This window comes from Lethenteron reissneri, chromosome 18 (assembly GCF_015708825.2).
Source record: "Lethenteron reissneri isolate LAM-NWPU_2019-01 chromosome 18, ASM1570882v1, whole genome shotgun sequence".
NCBI classification, from domain to species: domain Eukaryota; kingdom Metazoa; phylum Chordata; class Hyperoartia; order Petromyzontiformes; family Petromyzontidae; genus Lethenteron; species Lethenteron reissneri.
The window spans coordinates 14,380,557-14,397,910 of NC_083796.1; the positions used below are offsets into that span (position 1 = coordinate 14,380,557).

General features: G+C 45.1%; 1 protein-coding gene across 5 annotated transcripts in view; it reads left to right on the forward strand.

Annotated features, from left to right (window-relative positions):
* The window catches only part of LOC133343901 (protein unc-13 homolog B-like), a 174,415-nt gene that overhangs the window by 40,807 nt on the left and 116,254 nt on the right, over nucleotides 1-17,354 (forward strand). For all 5 annotated transcript variants that reach the window (XM_061553886.1, XM_061553890.1, XM_061553887.1 and 2 more), the window contains exons 3-6: nucleotides 1,082-1,181; nucleotides 12,870-12,987; nucleotides 13,567-13,690; nucleotides 14,028-14,101. In XM_061553886.1, coding sequence (XP_061409870.1) covers nucleotides 1,082-1,181; nucleotides 12,870-12,987; nucleotides 13,567-13,690; nucleotides 14,028-14,101 — 416 coding nt within the window. The remainder of the gene's footprint in view (nucleotides 1-1,081; nucleotides 1,182-12,869; nucleotides 12,988-13,566; nucleotides 13,691-14,027; nucleotides 14,102-17,354) is intronic.

Below are 17,354 nucleotides of genomic sequence, written 5' to 3' on the forward strand. Positions count from 1 at the left end.
TTGGGTTGCCACCTCTTGAGGTGCAACAAACCTGAACACGTGGGAAGAAGAATACCTGACAATATCAGAAGTGGGGAGAAACTGCCTGCCAATGCGTTGTCTTGTGCGGATTATTCACGCAGCTGACAGATAACGGTGGCCTTGGGAAGACTTTGTGATTTATACCTCTGAAAAAGGGACGGTCTTGTGAAAACCAGGTCAGCCGGCTCTCGGCTGAAAGGCCTGGGACTTCACAGATGCACAAGACGGAAAAAGCGAATAATATCTGCCGTGAGCACGGTCAAAAATGTCTGGCCTCATGCCACCCAGCGCTGGTTGTGACTGACTGGAGGCCATGCACTGCCCAGCGTGCAGAGGGGAGGGGGTGCGCGGGTGGCCAGTGAGCGGGGGGTGGGCGGGTGGGGGGCAGAGGGGGGGCACGGGGAGGGGGATAACTGCTGAGCTATGCGGGTAGAGAGTGGGGGGGGGGGGGTCATGCCTCTAGGATGGACGAGGCCCATGGATCTACGACGATGAACTCTTGGAGGCTCCTCTTGTTCACGAATTCACTTGTCCATTGCTGCTGCTGCACACCAGCTCAAAGCTAACAAGAACACTCCCGTGTAACACTTACAGGCACAGCCCTTTGGTTAATCAACTGCTCGTTGAGGGACTCCCCACGTCGCGCGGGTTTTAAGCGTTATTTGACCATACTTCACCATGCTCACCAGCTCAGGCTGGTGAATTCAGGAATGTATACTTTTGAGTACGGTACATGGCTACAATGGATTTTGCTGCACTGCCTTCACTGACAATGTAACACTGAAGCAGCAGCCTACACCACCGGTATTACGCATATCGGTTTCATAGCCAAGCATGATCCAGGATCAAAGATATCCTATTTTCCAAGATCTAACAATATCAGGCACATTCGTGGTTATTTTCGCAAAGGCAATGCTATAGATGACATAATTAAGAATGATTGTGACGCATATATTTTTCTGAGAGTTTTCTGTGACCTTGCTGGGATGACTTTCTTGGAAGTTCACTTTTTGATGTGCGTGTGGGTTCCCCCCCCCCCCCCTTCATATTTCCCTTTCAGAGAAATTTAATACGTACGTGACACTCAAAGTGCAAAATGTGAAAAGCACGACCATTGCAGTCCGTGGAAATCAGCCCTGCTGGGAGCAAGACTTCATGTTGTGAGTCTCGCCTCTTTTCTCTAATTTCTCGTGGTGTTGCAAACGTTCTGAATAATGTGGTTGGAGAAACTTGTGCCTGTGTCACGCCAGTTTCCGTAACTGACATCTTGGGTGGCCATCAGCGTTTTTGCCCCTGAGATCATGTGCACAATCAGATTGAATGTGTTTTAAGTCCCAGCAATGTTGACTTCAGGTTGTGATACACATTATGCCTCTATATAAATAATAATGATAATTATAATAATTTACAACCCATTGCTGGATGAAGGCCTCCCGATGTATGTATGTTGAACTTCTTTCACGCCATACATAGCCAACCGTGCTAATCGGAGGTGTTGGTTGTGGGGGTTGTTTAACTATACATCACCACGCTGGTCTGTGCAGGTTGGTGAGAGTGGCCAGGACAGGTTTCAGATTTCACTCAATTCACAGTGCATCTAGCTGCACTCCTCCAACCCAATGCCATCATATACCAAGCACATGTGGCAAAGAAACAATCCTTCCAGGTGACCAAAGTGAATGTGCCATAACACAGTAGAACTGTGATCTTAGAAGGTCCTCTTATCCAATAATTCAATACATTGATGAATATGTCAGGACCAGCACACCCATTATTCATTGACGCCGATGAGCCTAATATGGGAGTTTTAAAAAATGCAAAAGAAAAGCCAATCGTGACCGAAGTGTCCAGACCTTGGTAAAGGTTCCATGTTTCAGACGTTGCTTAAAAGGGCCATTTACCTGATCTGTGCCATCTGTCTCCACCACAAAGGAGATGCAGTGAACGCTGACATCCTCAAGACCACGATACTGTGAAACATTGGAAGCGTTTTTCATTTTGCGGGAAGAATGCATTGCACATGACACAAAAGTTGGCCCGCAAAATTGGTGCAGTGCATCACCCTGTGCCAGAGTATTGCCTGCACAAGGAGATACCACGGAGACATTTCTCAGATCCCTTGAAGTGACCTCGAATGCACGATAGGGGCACTTGTTCACTCTCCCTAATGTGGAATATGTTTGTGGCATGGCAGTTAAACCATGACATTGAATTTTATTCATTCGCAGAGCTGCAATGTTGACAGATTGTAACAACAAAAAACCGTTTTGTTTGATGCGTTTTTGTTCAGCCATTGGTGACTGGGCTGAAACCATCAATAACTTTCTGCACCCGGGAACTCGGTTTAATCATCCCAGAATTGTGAAGCCTACCGCACGTCACGAGATGCGGGCATCAGAGTTCACGCACATAAGGACATTGCTCTGAAGATAAAATTACTGTCCATCGACTGATGTGGTTTGAAGTGGGCTCCCCATGTCTACAAACCACATCACAGTAAAGAGGAGTTATTCTGTCTGAATTCAACAATGCCACCTTTATAAATCCTCCCTCAGGCAACTCCACCTAGGTCCCCTTTCCATTTTAAATCTCTCCTCAAATCCATCCTCTTCAGCCCCCGTGCCTTCAGACCTCCTTCATTGCTTCTTTTCTCTCCTATCGTTGAGTGAATGAGTGGGTCAGTGAAGTGAGGGAGCGGGTGGGTGGGTGGGTGAGTGAGTGGACGAGTGAGTCATTCCTTTCTCTCCTCTTTTCTCTGTCCCTTTGATCTCTCCCCTCTGGTTCGTCCTGCGTAATGCTCTGCTCTGAGAGGTGAGTTACATTGTGGGAGCAATTTAAATGTAAGTCGTATAAAATTAGCGGACACAGTGGTTAAAGCGTCATTATGAAATGCCTCTGGTGCTCATTTCAATTGGTGTGTCTGAGCTTGCGGGATAAATTCTGCACGTACGGAGAAGTGGCCAGGAGGGATTGTGGTCTGATTTGTGAATTTTTAGCGTACAAATTTCAAGATATAGTATATAAATATATAATTCAATAACTTATTAAATATATTGTAACCAAATCTAGGTTGCCAGAGGTGCAGGGAGCTACTGCCAGTGGGTAGTGTATGAGGCTAACAATAATCCTGGCACCAACATATCTCTCTCAACTTATCACACTGCACAACCTAGCTCGGATAATTGGAATCTTATCACCTGGCAGTCATGCCGACCCAACTAGCCAGAGCTGGTGCCTATCATGTTCTCCATCTTACATTATCACATCAGTCATGAACTGCTACGTCGAGGTGTATTTCAGGTCTCCAAAAAAATGTGTGTTCATGCCGAACGTTCGACCTGAGCGCAAGCCGTCGAAGAATGTGGAGTGGGCAAATTTTCCTGACGGCGGTTGAGTGTGCCGCTGTGGAGGATGTGTGAAGGGTCTCCACGCCATCGGGCACCTTCAAGTTGTTTTCAAATCCAAAAATCCGAGGCACAAATGTAATTCGTCAGGAGCAGCATGCCGAGCTGCCTCTGCTAATATTCTGGGTTTCAATTCAGGCCTCCTCACATGATTAAACTGGGTATTATACTCTTTGGTTCTTTCGGTAAAGTCACGTAGGTGAAAATAAAATAATGATGACGGAAGCTTGTGTTGCCTCCGATAACGTCGTGATTTCGTTTTTTTTTCACCTACGTGACTTTACCGAAAGAACCAGAGTATGAATCCTTGCAGTCACGAAAACTTCAAATCTAAACTGGGTATTCAAGTGTTATGAGTTAATGGTCTCAGACTGATCCCCAATGACTGCACACGCATTGTCCTTTTTGTAATTGGATTGTCACTTAATTCTGCATTTTAGTTGTATTGACATTGGGCAAACAATTTGAGGGCCTTTAGAGGTAGACACATCTCCTCGTGTTCAATAAGAGGCCTCTTTGCAAGAGGTATTTAGGGGTCTCTCTTTGCCACGTAGTGATACACTGCTCACTCTATTGAAACGTATTCATCTCACCCTGTGAAACTGCTGACTTATTTTGAATATAATGCTAAGGCAGGAAATGTCAAGCTGACAGTGATTTCACCAGCTCAGCTAAAGCGTGTTATACACAAATTTGCCTTATATCTTCAGCCTGCCAATACTTTCCAGGCTTGTTGTTTACATGCTACTCGTATATGATGCTACCTAAGTATTTATGCTGCATAAGTATGTTCGATCACCTTCTTGCATGAATATGCCTATCATAATAATATAAATTAATATTGACATTTCACTACACAAAATGCCTTATCTATATTTACTCAACCCTGACACTATTGCAGGATTGTTTTCATTCAGCCCCGTGCATGTTTGACAGTGATTACCTGAATCAGTCTTATCTTACATGTTCTTGTATTCACTGGTGCCTGACAGACACTGATGGATGAAGATAAATTTAGTTTGGGGTCTGCAGGTGACACGGTCCAGTGGTAGCAATCTCCATCTTTACCTTTTTTTTTACCTATTTCAATTTTAGCAACCACAGATAGGAAAAGTGCCAATAGCGTACACCTATCACTTCAAGCATCCAGCAGCTTGGAGCTCAGGTTAGAGCTTTTAATTCAGAGTCAGAAGACTGCGTTTAATATTCAGCCTGGGTCAACTCAGCCTATCAACCCATCACCCCTCTCGGCGAGTCGATAAATTGGATATCACTTTTGTCCGACATCAACAATGGCTGTTGTTCTACGAAGAGAAAGACCCCACCGTAGGAGCGTGACATTTTCACGACTGGCTCAAGGCCACTAACTCAGTTCAGTTTCAGTTTCTTTTGAAGTACCCTGCGAGCCAAGAAGATGACCTCTGGCCAAGTCATATGGGACACTCCGATGATGTTTTACTTTTTAGTCCAGTGTATGTATATACATTGAAATTTTTTCACAGCTTATGTAGCAAACCGTGCTAACCAAAGGTACGGGGGAAGGACCACAAACTAAACAAAGTGCATGAAGCGTCGCAGGGAAAGCACCACGTCCCGGCCACCCTTGTCTCCATAGTGGTAGCGTTTGTTGTCGCACTGTAGCGAATGCTCATGTTTGAGCTTTCACAGGCCTAGTCCACGTCCACTGCAGGTACAGGGGCGGTGGCGTGGCCCCACTGCCTGTTGTGAGAGGTTCACGGTTTGACTCCAACAGCCACGCTGATGAACACTGCGGGTGTATGAACCGTTACAATTCGCTCCTCTTTGCTTCATAGTGGACGTTAAGTATCCCGTGACGTCATTGGCAAGAGGATGGCATCATTGTGCGCCTGTGTCACGGTCAACATGCTGAAAATTACCCGCAAATTACTCAGTTGGAATCTACGTGGCCATAATTGCCCCCTACTGGCAAAGGGATGATTTAGCCACTTTATTTAGCAACACTTCACGTTATATAATACGTATATTCAATTACTCGGTTATACGCTTCCCTGTGGATATGTTGTGGTTGACATTGAAGTCTTGTCATGACCTCAAGCTAGGCAGCAGAGCCCCCTACAGACAACGTGCACACAGCACAGTGTATCCACTCTCCCCGTGGGTGCCCTGGGAATTGCTGTGACTCCAAGTGAATGGCAAAATCTTCGGCGTTCATTAAAAAGCCTGACGATTTTGGTAACACATTGCAACAATTACATCAATGATTCATTAAACAGCCACTTGTTTTTAGCAACACTTCACTTTATATTGTGCATATACAGTTTTCAGTTTCTCTAATTGGTATTGTCCATAGCAAGCATCGCACCCCCCCCTCCCCTTTTACTGCAAACCCTTTGGCAGGATCCTCCAGAAAAAGAGTTGTGAGACTCACTGAGGCTTTGCTGGGTAAAAAAGCGTAAATAAATAGTCATACATCGGCAAAATATACCAATATGGCTGAAGAAGACGGCTTTCAATCAAATGCATATTTGCACCACGACGTATGGATCATAATTATGGACACTGAATATGATTATTGAACAAAAGCCGAGAGATACGCGAAGACCCATGGAGAGATTCACGCTTGGAAATACAATGAGACGTAAAGAGACACATTGATGAGGGGACGTGTGCGCATCGGAGACATAGTATCGACTGCTAAGCAACGTCAGCGGGCTTGGCCAGGACACGTCATCGCTAGGACGTGCCCAAGAGGACGATCACCGTAGCGATGGAGCGACTAGATCGGCGACGTTGTAGGTGGATTGGGGCGTTGAAGGATCACAGTTGACGCTAATGGCATACGGAGGCCTCCATCCAGCAATGAATAGATAATGGCTGCTGATACGGTACAACTGAGTAGCATTTCCAGTTGCGTTAATTTGCATAGTCAATCAAGGCATATTTAAACTGCCCCCTTTTGACGATTGTGATTTTTTGAAAGTATTTCAAATATATTCAGCATACTATAATTTTGGGCTCTCTAAGGGTTGTGGCACCGTCAAGGTTGGCCTAGGGCCACCATATGGAGATAAGCACCACCCAAGTACTCACTTGGGCACTTTATACCTGACAGGCATCAATTCGACCGCTTGTGGAGAATTACCATCAACCGCTAGCGGTGGGGTCATGGTTCGCGCACTGCACCATGAACATGGCCACCTGAGTTCAACTCCTGGCCACGGCTCACATCGGTGGCGAGTGAGATCTGAACGCTTCTGGGCTCTCTCTTCACAAACCCACATTTTCTCAATGTGGTGAAGTATGGTCAAACAACCCCGTGATCAGCACGATGTCGGGTGGTCCTCATTTGTCATTTAATTGCCAAAGAGCTGAAAATCATAATAATACTTTTTTATTTACAAATCGTATACAATGCAGGGATGTGTACAATCGTTATATAAACACAACACTCCTGTCCTACTGTGTATTGCAATTAGGTTAATGTGGTCTCTTTAGTCTCTGTAGTCGGTGAGCAAAGCATACACTCACTAGAACCCAAACAACATTATTTTTACATACACATTACATTTGGAAGGCAGCTTTTATATCTTCCGGGTGTACAAATACAAATAAATGTGGAGCATTGAAGGCAAATACCATGCTGCGTGCTGGTGATGAGCGTCTGTGTCTGTCCGTCAGGACTGAGCACAGACTCGTATCAGCATAGCACATGGCGTAATGCTTTCCCTTTGGGCTCTTATCATAGGAATGGATGATTCACATGCACAATCACTTTGTGTTCATCCATTCTGGATTTTCCAAGCATTTGACATATTCTCCGTGTTTAAGTATTCGGGGACCATATGTTCTATGTTGTTTCTGGTCACTGTTCATTTTAGCAAAATGTAAATTCATGTAAAAAAATATAATTTAAATTTCAAATTTCACTCTACCCCTGAGGATCACGACGCACAGCTTGGTTAGCCGCAATCGGTCATTCCTAAATAATATATCTGGCACTTTACAACTAAATCACATAAGCAATACCTTTATATATTCACAAAAGTGAACGAAAATAGAACATTATGTAAATAAATTATGGTATGTGAATGTATTGAAGTATACCTATTATATAAAAAATACAAATGTGAACAACATGGCGAGCAATTTGATTGGTGGCGATGTGTAGGAGCACACACATAGATATGGGCGTGAGATGATGAACAGGCCTCACTTCAATCGTGCGGGGGGGGGGTCCCTTTGCCCACCCGAGTGAATTCTCTGCTGTGCCGCGTGTGTGGTGTGGAGGCGTATTTGGCATAAAAGAACGCGTCCAATCAGTACAGGTTGCGTCCCGGGATGCCTGGGTGTTGCCCGTGCTTCGGCTACGTAAATATTCCATGGGCAGAAGGCAGGCGTCGATTAATTCCGCTTCGTAAAACCTTGCTGCGCGTCGTTACATTGCGATCTGCGAGTGGGCACGGCCCGAGGTAATCGCCTTGCGAGATGAGTCTAACGAACAGTGTCACACTGGAAATGTCCTCTTGATTTATTCACACGTGGTAGTTGTAGCGAGGTGCTTATGGTGTCGGTTATACTTGGGTTTTCAAATCACATTCACGAGGTCATCACCCTCCAGAGGTGATGATTGTTTAATGACTTGATGAACACGAGTAATTTTTTTCCCATTTAAAATCGAGGGCAAATTTTCACCGTGGTTCTAATCTGGCCTCGGGATAATCTGTATGCACAAAGGGCACGCGCTTGTACTGATGTCACAAGGTCTAAAACATCTACAGCAGATGCCACGCTTTTGCAATGCCCCACAGTATTAGTGGACAGCTGTCGGAATTCAAATGTATTGAACCCGTTGCTGAATGTTTTCAGTCTTGCCAACTGCTGGGATACGCGGCCACCCAAATGAAATTAAATGAGAAACAGACACTACCAGCAGAGGTTGTGTCTGTGAGCTCTGCGGGGCTACACTGCTGACGGTGCTGGGTTATGGTGAAACGAGCCTCCGTGAGGCATCGCTAAAAGCTGTGGTTTGACTTAAATTATGATGCTTTTCCATATTGTGTCATCCTGAACCCTTTTGTAAAATGCACGTTTTGTATGCACGTGTAGTGATACAGCAGGCGAAAGCATTATTTTATCATCCTTTAATCTCAATCTGTATGTCAGCATCTTACAATATGCATTTGGTGCTTATGTAAGTTTGCAATTTAAGCTCATGGTGCATCTGCTTTAAGCCAGCGTTATCATGTAGTCTCTATAAATAGAAAACGTCTTCCTAAAAATATTCGTAATAAATTCAATGAACATATAATTTAATACATAATGCAGGATTTATTTTGGGTTAGATCATGTAAATATGAATGTGTCGTTCAACCCGCCACCACCCGACAGCCAATTAGTAAGGTTTGTCACGTGAACAAAACGTGCCAGTTCTTTACTTCAGCACACCGGTAGTGTGTTGGAGAGTAAACCCACGACATTTACAAGTCGGGCACAACGTTTTGCCAATTATTACAACCAGCCTTATTAGGCGACTGCCAGAATTGTGGAGAAATCCTTCAGTTTTATGACTGCTGCCCATTAGAGTTGTTCAGACCTATTTTTCACGGAAATAAACGCTCGCGTCTGTTTATGAATGAACCACTGTGTGCCACGCGTGTGTCAGAACGGACGTGCGCAGGCATTGTTGTCAGGCCAGCGAATCGTATGGAGGACTGAATGAAGGTGAAGTCATGACTTCTGTCAAACAGAATTCACAATGGATGAGCTCTTCTTCGTGAACTTTCGACAAATACAGGGGGTCATAAAGAGCACTTGTGAGATTGATGCACAGCCTTTGAATGCTGGACCTGTTCCCAGGATTGAGCCGTGTTTTTGGAAAACGAAGCGAGGTGCTAAGCGCAGCCAGCTAGTGTAACTAGAGCACCTATTGTATGCAATAAAACACGTCTTATTTTTAGGTTATAGCCACCCAAACGACAGTACCGAATGCTTATAATTCGACATACTCTGTGTTCGGTAGTTTAACGTGACGTGATGGGAGTGGTGGCTAAGTGGTTTTTGCACTGGAATGTGAACCCGTTAACCTGCGTTCGATTTTGGCCCGTGGCTCGTATTATTTCCGAGTGATATCGGCACTGCTCTTGGGCTCCTCGCTTGACCAACCCTCACTGACCTGTGCGGTGAATTCGGTATCGTTCCCCTGATTACCACGGTTGGCTACGTCCGGTGCGAAAGAAGTTCAACATATACACTTACAATCCCCATGACTGGCACAGCATGGGGAGGTCTTTGCCCAGTCGTGGATGGACAAAAGGGTATATAAATGATCAGTATTACTCATATTATAAAAGACAATGCATATATTATCAGAGCATGTTTGTTTGCACGTTTTGCCTAAAGTACGTGTGGTTAATACAGACTTGATTCCTTGCAAAAGGTATCTATTTGGTGTTTTAACATCTTAACACAACTCCTGTTTTATTTAAAGAAAGGGTAAAACGTGTCTTATTGTTTCATCATTTTGATACTGGCAAAAAAGGTGCTGTAGATAAATTTAATGGCTTCATTGTTTTTTCTTTTTTTAAAGTGAAACGCATTCTATCGCTCGATAGTTACCCTTTTTATTATTTCGGCCAGTGTATAATTTGCATTCGGATGACAAAATGGCAACCGTGAAGGAATGCCATTACTTTATACAGAAAGATAGAGGGCATAATGAGGGTCTGGCAGGCATCGTGACAGGCGCATTGTGACTCGGGTCTGGCTTCACAGGCCTTTTAAATGGCAGGCACAGTCACCTGTCTGGCAAATGTCCTCTTGCCAAATGTTTTATTGTATCGTTTGAGTACTCGAACATTTCCAATGCCCATATATTTACTTAACCACCCTACGCTGACCAACGTGATGAAGCATGCTCAAACGACCCTCACGACTCGCACAGCGTGGGGACGCCTTCATTTAACAGTGGATTGACAAAGGGCCGTCAGTTGTCATTATATAACGGTCATTTATTAAACAAATGTTCCGAAATGTAAAAGCTCCATTTAGAATATTTGCAACTCTTTTTTTCAACCATTTATTTGACTAATTTTGAAATATTTACGCTCAAAGTTTAAAAAGTTTGTCAATCAGATTTATTTGTCAATCCACTTCCGGACAAGTATTCTCCCCATGTTGTGTCAGTCGTGGGGGTTGTTTTCCCATACTTCACCACGCTGGTCAGTGCTAGTTGTGAAGTGGGGTGGGAGGTGGGGGGGGCCATGATTGGTTCAGATGTCACTCTCCACGGGCTGGTGATCGTAATCGGGTCGACGGGTTCACAACACAGGGCGCTGACCATGGCGACACCACCACTCCCTCTGCAGAGGCTAAGTTAATCAAATCCAATGTCCAGATTTAAACCGTGTTGGGGCTCATTGAGACTTTTGAGTTTAATTCATGTTTTGGTGGAAAGTAGTTGTGAAAATATCACAGATGACTCTGATAGCAAGATAAGACCCCTAAACATGTTTAATTTATACATTTTCCCCAAGTGCCATTCTGTCGATTTCCCCATTCAGAAATGCATTGCGTCCGCTGCCCAGTGTCCCGCAATACCGCGTGGCACTGAGCCGGCCCATCGGCAGGGGCAGTGCACCGGGTCTCCCGTAGCGTGCGCCGCTGCCAAGATCAGAACGCCACTCTTGGCGATGAAGAAAGGACACCGTTACATTCTTCTCCTTCTTCTCGCGAGTCACTCGCACGTCCAATGCGAATGCGACCTGTTTCTGCTCGGCAGAAGGTTCTTTAAACGCCCCGATGAGAGCACGTTTATCATGATTATTTTGCTGCTGATGTGGCCTTTGGAATTTTTTGCGGCATTTCAAGAATCTTCACCCTGTTTTTTTCGGGTGCTAAGTTGAAACCGAGTTGCCCTGCGGCAAGGCACATGACGATGACCTAGCCTAGTGATCTTCACTAACTTTCAGAGGGGGGGCCACTTTCGCCGATAAGACATCATCAGTGTGAGGGCCGCCACACATTTGAAACCATTGGCGGTTTGACAGCAGCACGACGATGATGATGATGGGGGGTGTTGCACATTTTTGTATTATCGGGGTCCACACATCAGGGGGCCGCACTATAGGCTACAAGGGGCCGCCAGTGGCCCGTGGGCCTTGCTTTGGACAACGCTTTTCCTCGCCTGTCGAGTGTGCAGGGTTAGTGTGGTCTACTTCATGGGGGAAACTGCGATGTGATGAAGCTCCCCAACACTTGGTGTGAAATGTTAGACATTGCCGAACAACGAGCTGTACAACCAGAAAACGCAAAATGACAAAAAACCTATGCAGTTCCATGGATCCACGTGCTGGAAAAAGGAGATATTGATGGTGATTTTACCACTCTCTGGTAGAATCATTATCTCCTCTTGCCTTGAAATGAACTTCCAAATAAAAGCAGAAGTTCCTTTCAGGGAAAGAGGTCAATGTGTTGTTTTTACAAGTCTTACACGGGCAAATGGTTTGCAATATAAATTCATATTGTGTATTAATAAAAATGATCTCATGCTGCTTACGTGCTTAGTTTAAAGCAAATCGGAGAAGCATTTCATAGAAAAGTACGATGCATTTGTTTGTTTTTTGTTGCCTGCATATTAATGTTTGGTGATTCAGCTTTTTGTCAGAAAATGCAATCGGGGAGACGGAGACGCACATGCTCATTGCAGTATTGATACAATTTCATTTCGAGAAAGAGCCGTGTTGTACATCAAATATTCATAAGCAAAACTGGTATTAATTTTTATCAAATGCTTTCCAGATGATTATTTTTTTACACGTGTCATTTTCCCATATTGCCTTTCAATGAACGAGGCTGCAACCTGTCAGAAATGATAAGGCTAAGAGCCGCATGGCAGAGGCCTAAGCTAATCGCACGAAACGCTTGTGATCTCGTGTTCTTAACAAATTAAATGTGCCAAAACGACAAACACGTTTTACTTTCCATTACAGCAGGCTTGATTGCTTTTGAAATACATTGTCGCGAGTTGACTAATTTTGGCGTGTGTTTGGCAGCACGGTATAACAGTGCAGAGAGGCACACGGTACCATTGAACACCGCATACCACATACCGTACGCTCCGGATTATAAGTCTAACTTTGTATTTTAATGCAACAGCTGGGAGTGTCTTATAATCCAGTAGGTATATGTGCGTGTTTAGTGTGGTGCGCCTAGCCTGGCACAAGTGCCGTGGTGATGTTCCCGCCACTTAGTGGTGAACGGCGGTTGTTTTTATTGTTGTGCAGATTTGTATAACTATTGACACTGACCATAAGTTACGGAGCATCTTATAATCCTGAGAATACGGTAATTACATGTAGGGCACTTAAAAAATGTACCCATTTTGGCAGCCCCAGTGTGGAAATGTACAGAGCTGCTTGTCCCTTGTCCCTCTGATCCATGGCATGTGTTTCTGTTTCGCCACAGTGAGATCAACCGTTTGGATCTTGGCCTCATCGTGGAGGTATGGGACAAAGGACTCATCTGGGACACGATGGTTGGCACCTCGTGGATTCCTCTCAATGACATCCAGCACTCGAACGAGGCAAGCTCACCACCTGCACACGACACCTTTGGGAGCGCTGACGTGGTCCAGCGGTAGCGGCTTTGCCGTTTGTTGCAGAGGTCTGCTGTTCAACTCCGGCAGGCTGGCCTGAGTAATACTGCAGTGCGCATTGATCATAAAATACTGCATGCCGTCGACTTCACAGCTGACGTTAAGGACCCCTTGGCATTCTTTCGCAAGAGAAGACCATTCTGCGCCGGTGTCAAGGACCAAATTTGCCAATTTCGAAATATGATCCGCGAAATTACTCAATTACTTAACTGGGATTACACATGGCAACAACATTGCCCGTGACTGCGAAACTTGACAATCAACGTGTTTTTTGGGGATAAACAACCACAGGAATAATAATAAGAAGAATCTGCGATCTGTTCTGAATTGAATGTAGTATGCTGTGATATGGGTGGTGACACGATGGCTGTGCTTGTGTGGTGGGCTTGTGTGGTGGGCTTGTGTGGTGGGCTTGTGTGGTGGGCTTGTGTGGTGGGCTTGTGTGGTGGGCTTGTGTGGTGGGCTTGTGTGGTGGGCTTGTGTGGTGGGCTTGTCGTGGCGTGGCAGGAGGGCCCAGGAGAATGGCAAACCCTCGACGCCGAAGTCCTCATGAAGGAAGATGAAATATGTGGCACCAAGACCCCCACGCCGCACCAGGTCCTGCTCGACTCGCGCTTCGAGCTGCCCTTTGGTGAGGCGGCCTCATCATGACCATGTTTGTTTAGATAGTAAGTCTGTATGTTGACAGTTTGTATGCATGTGTGTTCATAGTGTCCAGGGCGTCTCGTGATTTGGTGCGTTTATCACTAAAATTACACTCGAAACAGATACGTCTCCTGACTCTAAGAACCTCTAATCGATTCTAAAAACGGTTACCAGGTTACAGTTCACCCAGCAGTAGCTTGATAAAGGTCTGCAAATAATTGCGTGATTGTCCATGATGAATCCCCGGGAAGCCCCTCCATTCGCGCGCCTCGAGTGACGTTCCGAGTGTTTGAACGGCGGCTGTCGTCTCTTGTGTGCTGCAGACATCCCAGAGGAGGAGGCAAAGTACTGGACCACGAAGCTCGAGCAACTCAACGTCCTGCAGGATCACGACGAGGTATTGGAACTCTAAATAAAGAAAGAAACCTAAAATGTGATAGAAAATTCAATTTTCTAGGCCCCATGCAGGAACTGATCGTTTGAGATCGCAATAGGAACTGTTGACCTTTTCACCTCATCCTTAAGCGCTTTTTTGTTTGTTTGATGATTGGGTGATGATATGAGGTCATGACTCACAATCAGAAGTTTGGGAATTAAAATCCCAGTGTTGAATTGACTTCGTCCCATCATCCACTCAGAGTCAATATCGTGGGAAATCAACATTTTGGTTGATTTGTTTAAAGACTGGTCCCTTCCATTAGGAATGGGGAATTTTCACCACTTATTAAAGACTGCCAACCGATAAGAATCCCCCCACCCCACACACGTTTGAGCATGACGCGACACACTGGGTACCTTGCCCGTGTCACTAACAGGACCGACCACGCAATGTGCTTTCAATGTGTCATAAATTGCTCGCTGCGTTGTGTTTCCTGTGCACCAAAGGGCTTGATAATGGTCCTCGGTGTGCATTTGTTAACGTGTCTGCATGTTAGTGAACGCTCTCAGATGCTTTTTCAGTATTTCTCTTTTTTTGGTATAACAATATAAACACACAGCTAACAACTTGCAATGCCCGAAACTATTAGAATATTTGACACATCTGAGTTAATTGAAAAAACTATTAATAAACATTTAGAAGGCATCGTTTATGCACGGGTGCACACTTACAATTTGAGAATGGTCATGGTGGCCGTTGTTTGGAATACAGTTGCCTTTGGCTATTCACTGTCTACCTTTAAAGCTAAGATGGTATAAATTATCAGCAATTGGCAAGATTGATCTTTGTCTTTTGTTTTTGTTACTGCTGTGCCCATCCACCACGGATCTCACTTGTAGAAGCCGGGCAACTGGTTAAACGGTATCATCGGTGGAACATATCAAATAAAACTCCAACTCAGTTTGGCTATAAATGCGCCACAAAAGTAATTTCGTAGGCGCCTTTGCTTGCTGCGATGATGGTTTACTTGATAATACTTTTCTGACTACATTGGTTATTAAAGCGGCTTTCCGAGAATCCATCGAGGGAATTGAAGGTGTCTTCACGTGTGGATGTGAGCACCGTGTGTGCGTCATCGTTGGCAATTCCTGCTCGCATTGTCTTGCGGTTGGCTCGCGAGGGAGTTAAACGTTACTCAAAGATGAAATCGCGCTCACATTTTTCCCAGAGTGAATTCTATTGCCAACCTGGCAAAAAAACACATTAACGTTTATTCTCTGGAGGAACATTTCTAAAATTACCACACATACAATTCAATGCAATGCAACTGCATCTTTATAGAGTTCATACAGAATTTGCACCAGAGAAAGTGGTGTAATAACACATATAAGGAGATGAATGAAAGGATATGGGTAAAGAGGGCTGGGTATTTATTTTATTTTACCAGGTAAGGCCCACTGAGCTATGTAGCTATTTTTCAGAAGCAACCTGACCACAAAGGATAGCGCAACGAAGTGGCTTGTCATCACGTGGACATTTATAGCAGCCAAATACTCTAAAAGCACGTTTCTAAATGTGGAGGGAAAAACCGGAGGACCCGGAGAAAAATCCACGCGACCACGGGGAGAAAATGCCAACTCCAAATACACAGGCATCGTCAGGGTCAGGATCGAACTTACGACCTCCTGTATGCCAGGTGAGCTAGTTAACATCTCGCCGCTATGGCACACCAGGACAAAGCGCGTAGAAGACGACGAGGATGGAAGAAGCTGAGCAGAAGGAGGTCTCGAGGGTGGTGGAGTCAGCAGGTGGTGGAGTCAGCAGTGCAGATGGTCAAGGGGGGGAGGGAGTTCCGTGGACCCGGGCACAGCTGAGCAGGAGGAGGAGCAGCGGTCCCCGCGGGAGAGGCTCGCCGCTTGTTGCAGAAGTTCGCGGTTCAATTCCAGCGGGCGCCCTGGTCATCGCTGCGGTGTGCTTCACGGCGGATGCGAAAGATCCCGTGACGTAATTTTGCAAAAGTTGGCCAACATGCGCCGGTGTCATGGTCCAAATTTGCCAAATTTGAAATACAACACGCAAATTCTCAAATTGGAATCCACAAAACGACCATCGACCACTACTGCTAAAACTTGGCAGGACCCGAATGAGAAAGAGGCTTGAGACTCAGACTTGTAAACAAGCGCACTAAAAATCGAATAAAAGGTTGATTAGGAGTATTGACAGAAGACCTTGGTTGCTGCAATGGGAGGGAGGGGGGGAGGTTGATTGGGGGGGTGGTATTCGGCGGGGACAAGGCCAAGGAGGATCTTGACGATGATGATGATGACGAGTCAGTTGTGTTACCACGCCTCGGTGGCATTGGGAGCTCGTGCATGGAGTCAAGTCAATTAAATTTTTGTTTACATGTGTATGGCACCTTTCTGGCACAAATCTCCCACTCAAAACGCCATCGTCACATTAAAACTCAACCTAAACGTTCAATTTGAGGGATAATAAACGGTGGTTATTATCGCCGTCGGCCACGTGGATTTGATCGTGGGCACGGGTGCAGACGTGTGGTCACGTGCGTCATGCCTGAAGGATCGTGCTTCCCACAATATATTTTTTAACAAATCTTATTCTCTACTGCTTTTAACTCTCATTAAAGTCTGGGGGGTCATGTCACCTGTTGTATATATTTCATAACGAGTGCAATTACTGTGATATAATTTAATACGCAAGTCATAACCTCGTGTATTTTAGCTTCTAAATTATCAGAGGCGTAATTAACATGTTTAATACTTTCTGATAACAACAGGACGTGACGTAAAATGAAACAAAACCATTAGTGGGTCGTTGCACATTAAATTACTGTGGGGCGTGATTCACATAAATTTAACCGGCAGAGAGCTGAGAACCAAATTCTCAGCCTCAAATTGCAGCAGCCGGTAACTCAAATGGCCCTTGTGTGCATTACCCGCCAGATAATCACGTACGGGAAATCACAGCAAAGCGGCAGGGAAGGCAGGGAAAGTGAAAGGAGATAAACAACTGACGCACGTGCCAGAAACCCGGTGACATCAAGGCCAGCCTCAATGCGTCGTTGATCGTAGCTGCAAAGCAATGCTCTGCACCGATTAACTCTCGATGCAAATTAATGATTTGCAGTAGAGCTGGACTTCCCCCCACCCCAGTTATTTCAGTGATTGAATTATTCTATCGATTGTCGATTCTATTACTCGATTAATCGGATAACATGAAAAGCGTCAAGGAAAAAAAGCCTCATCTCTTC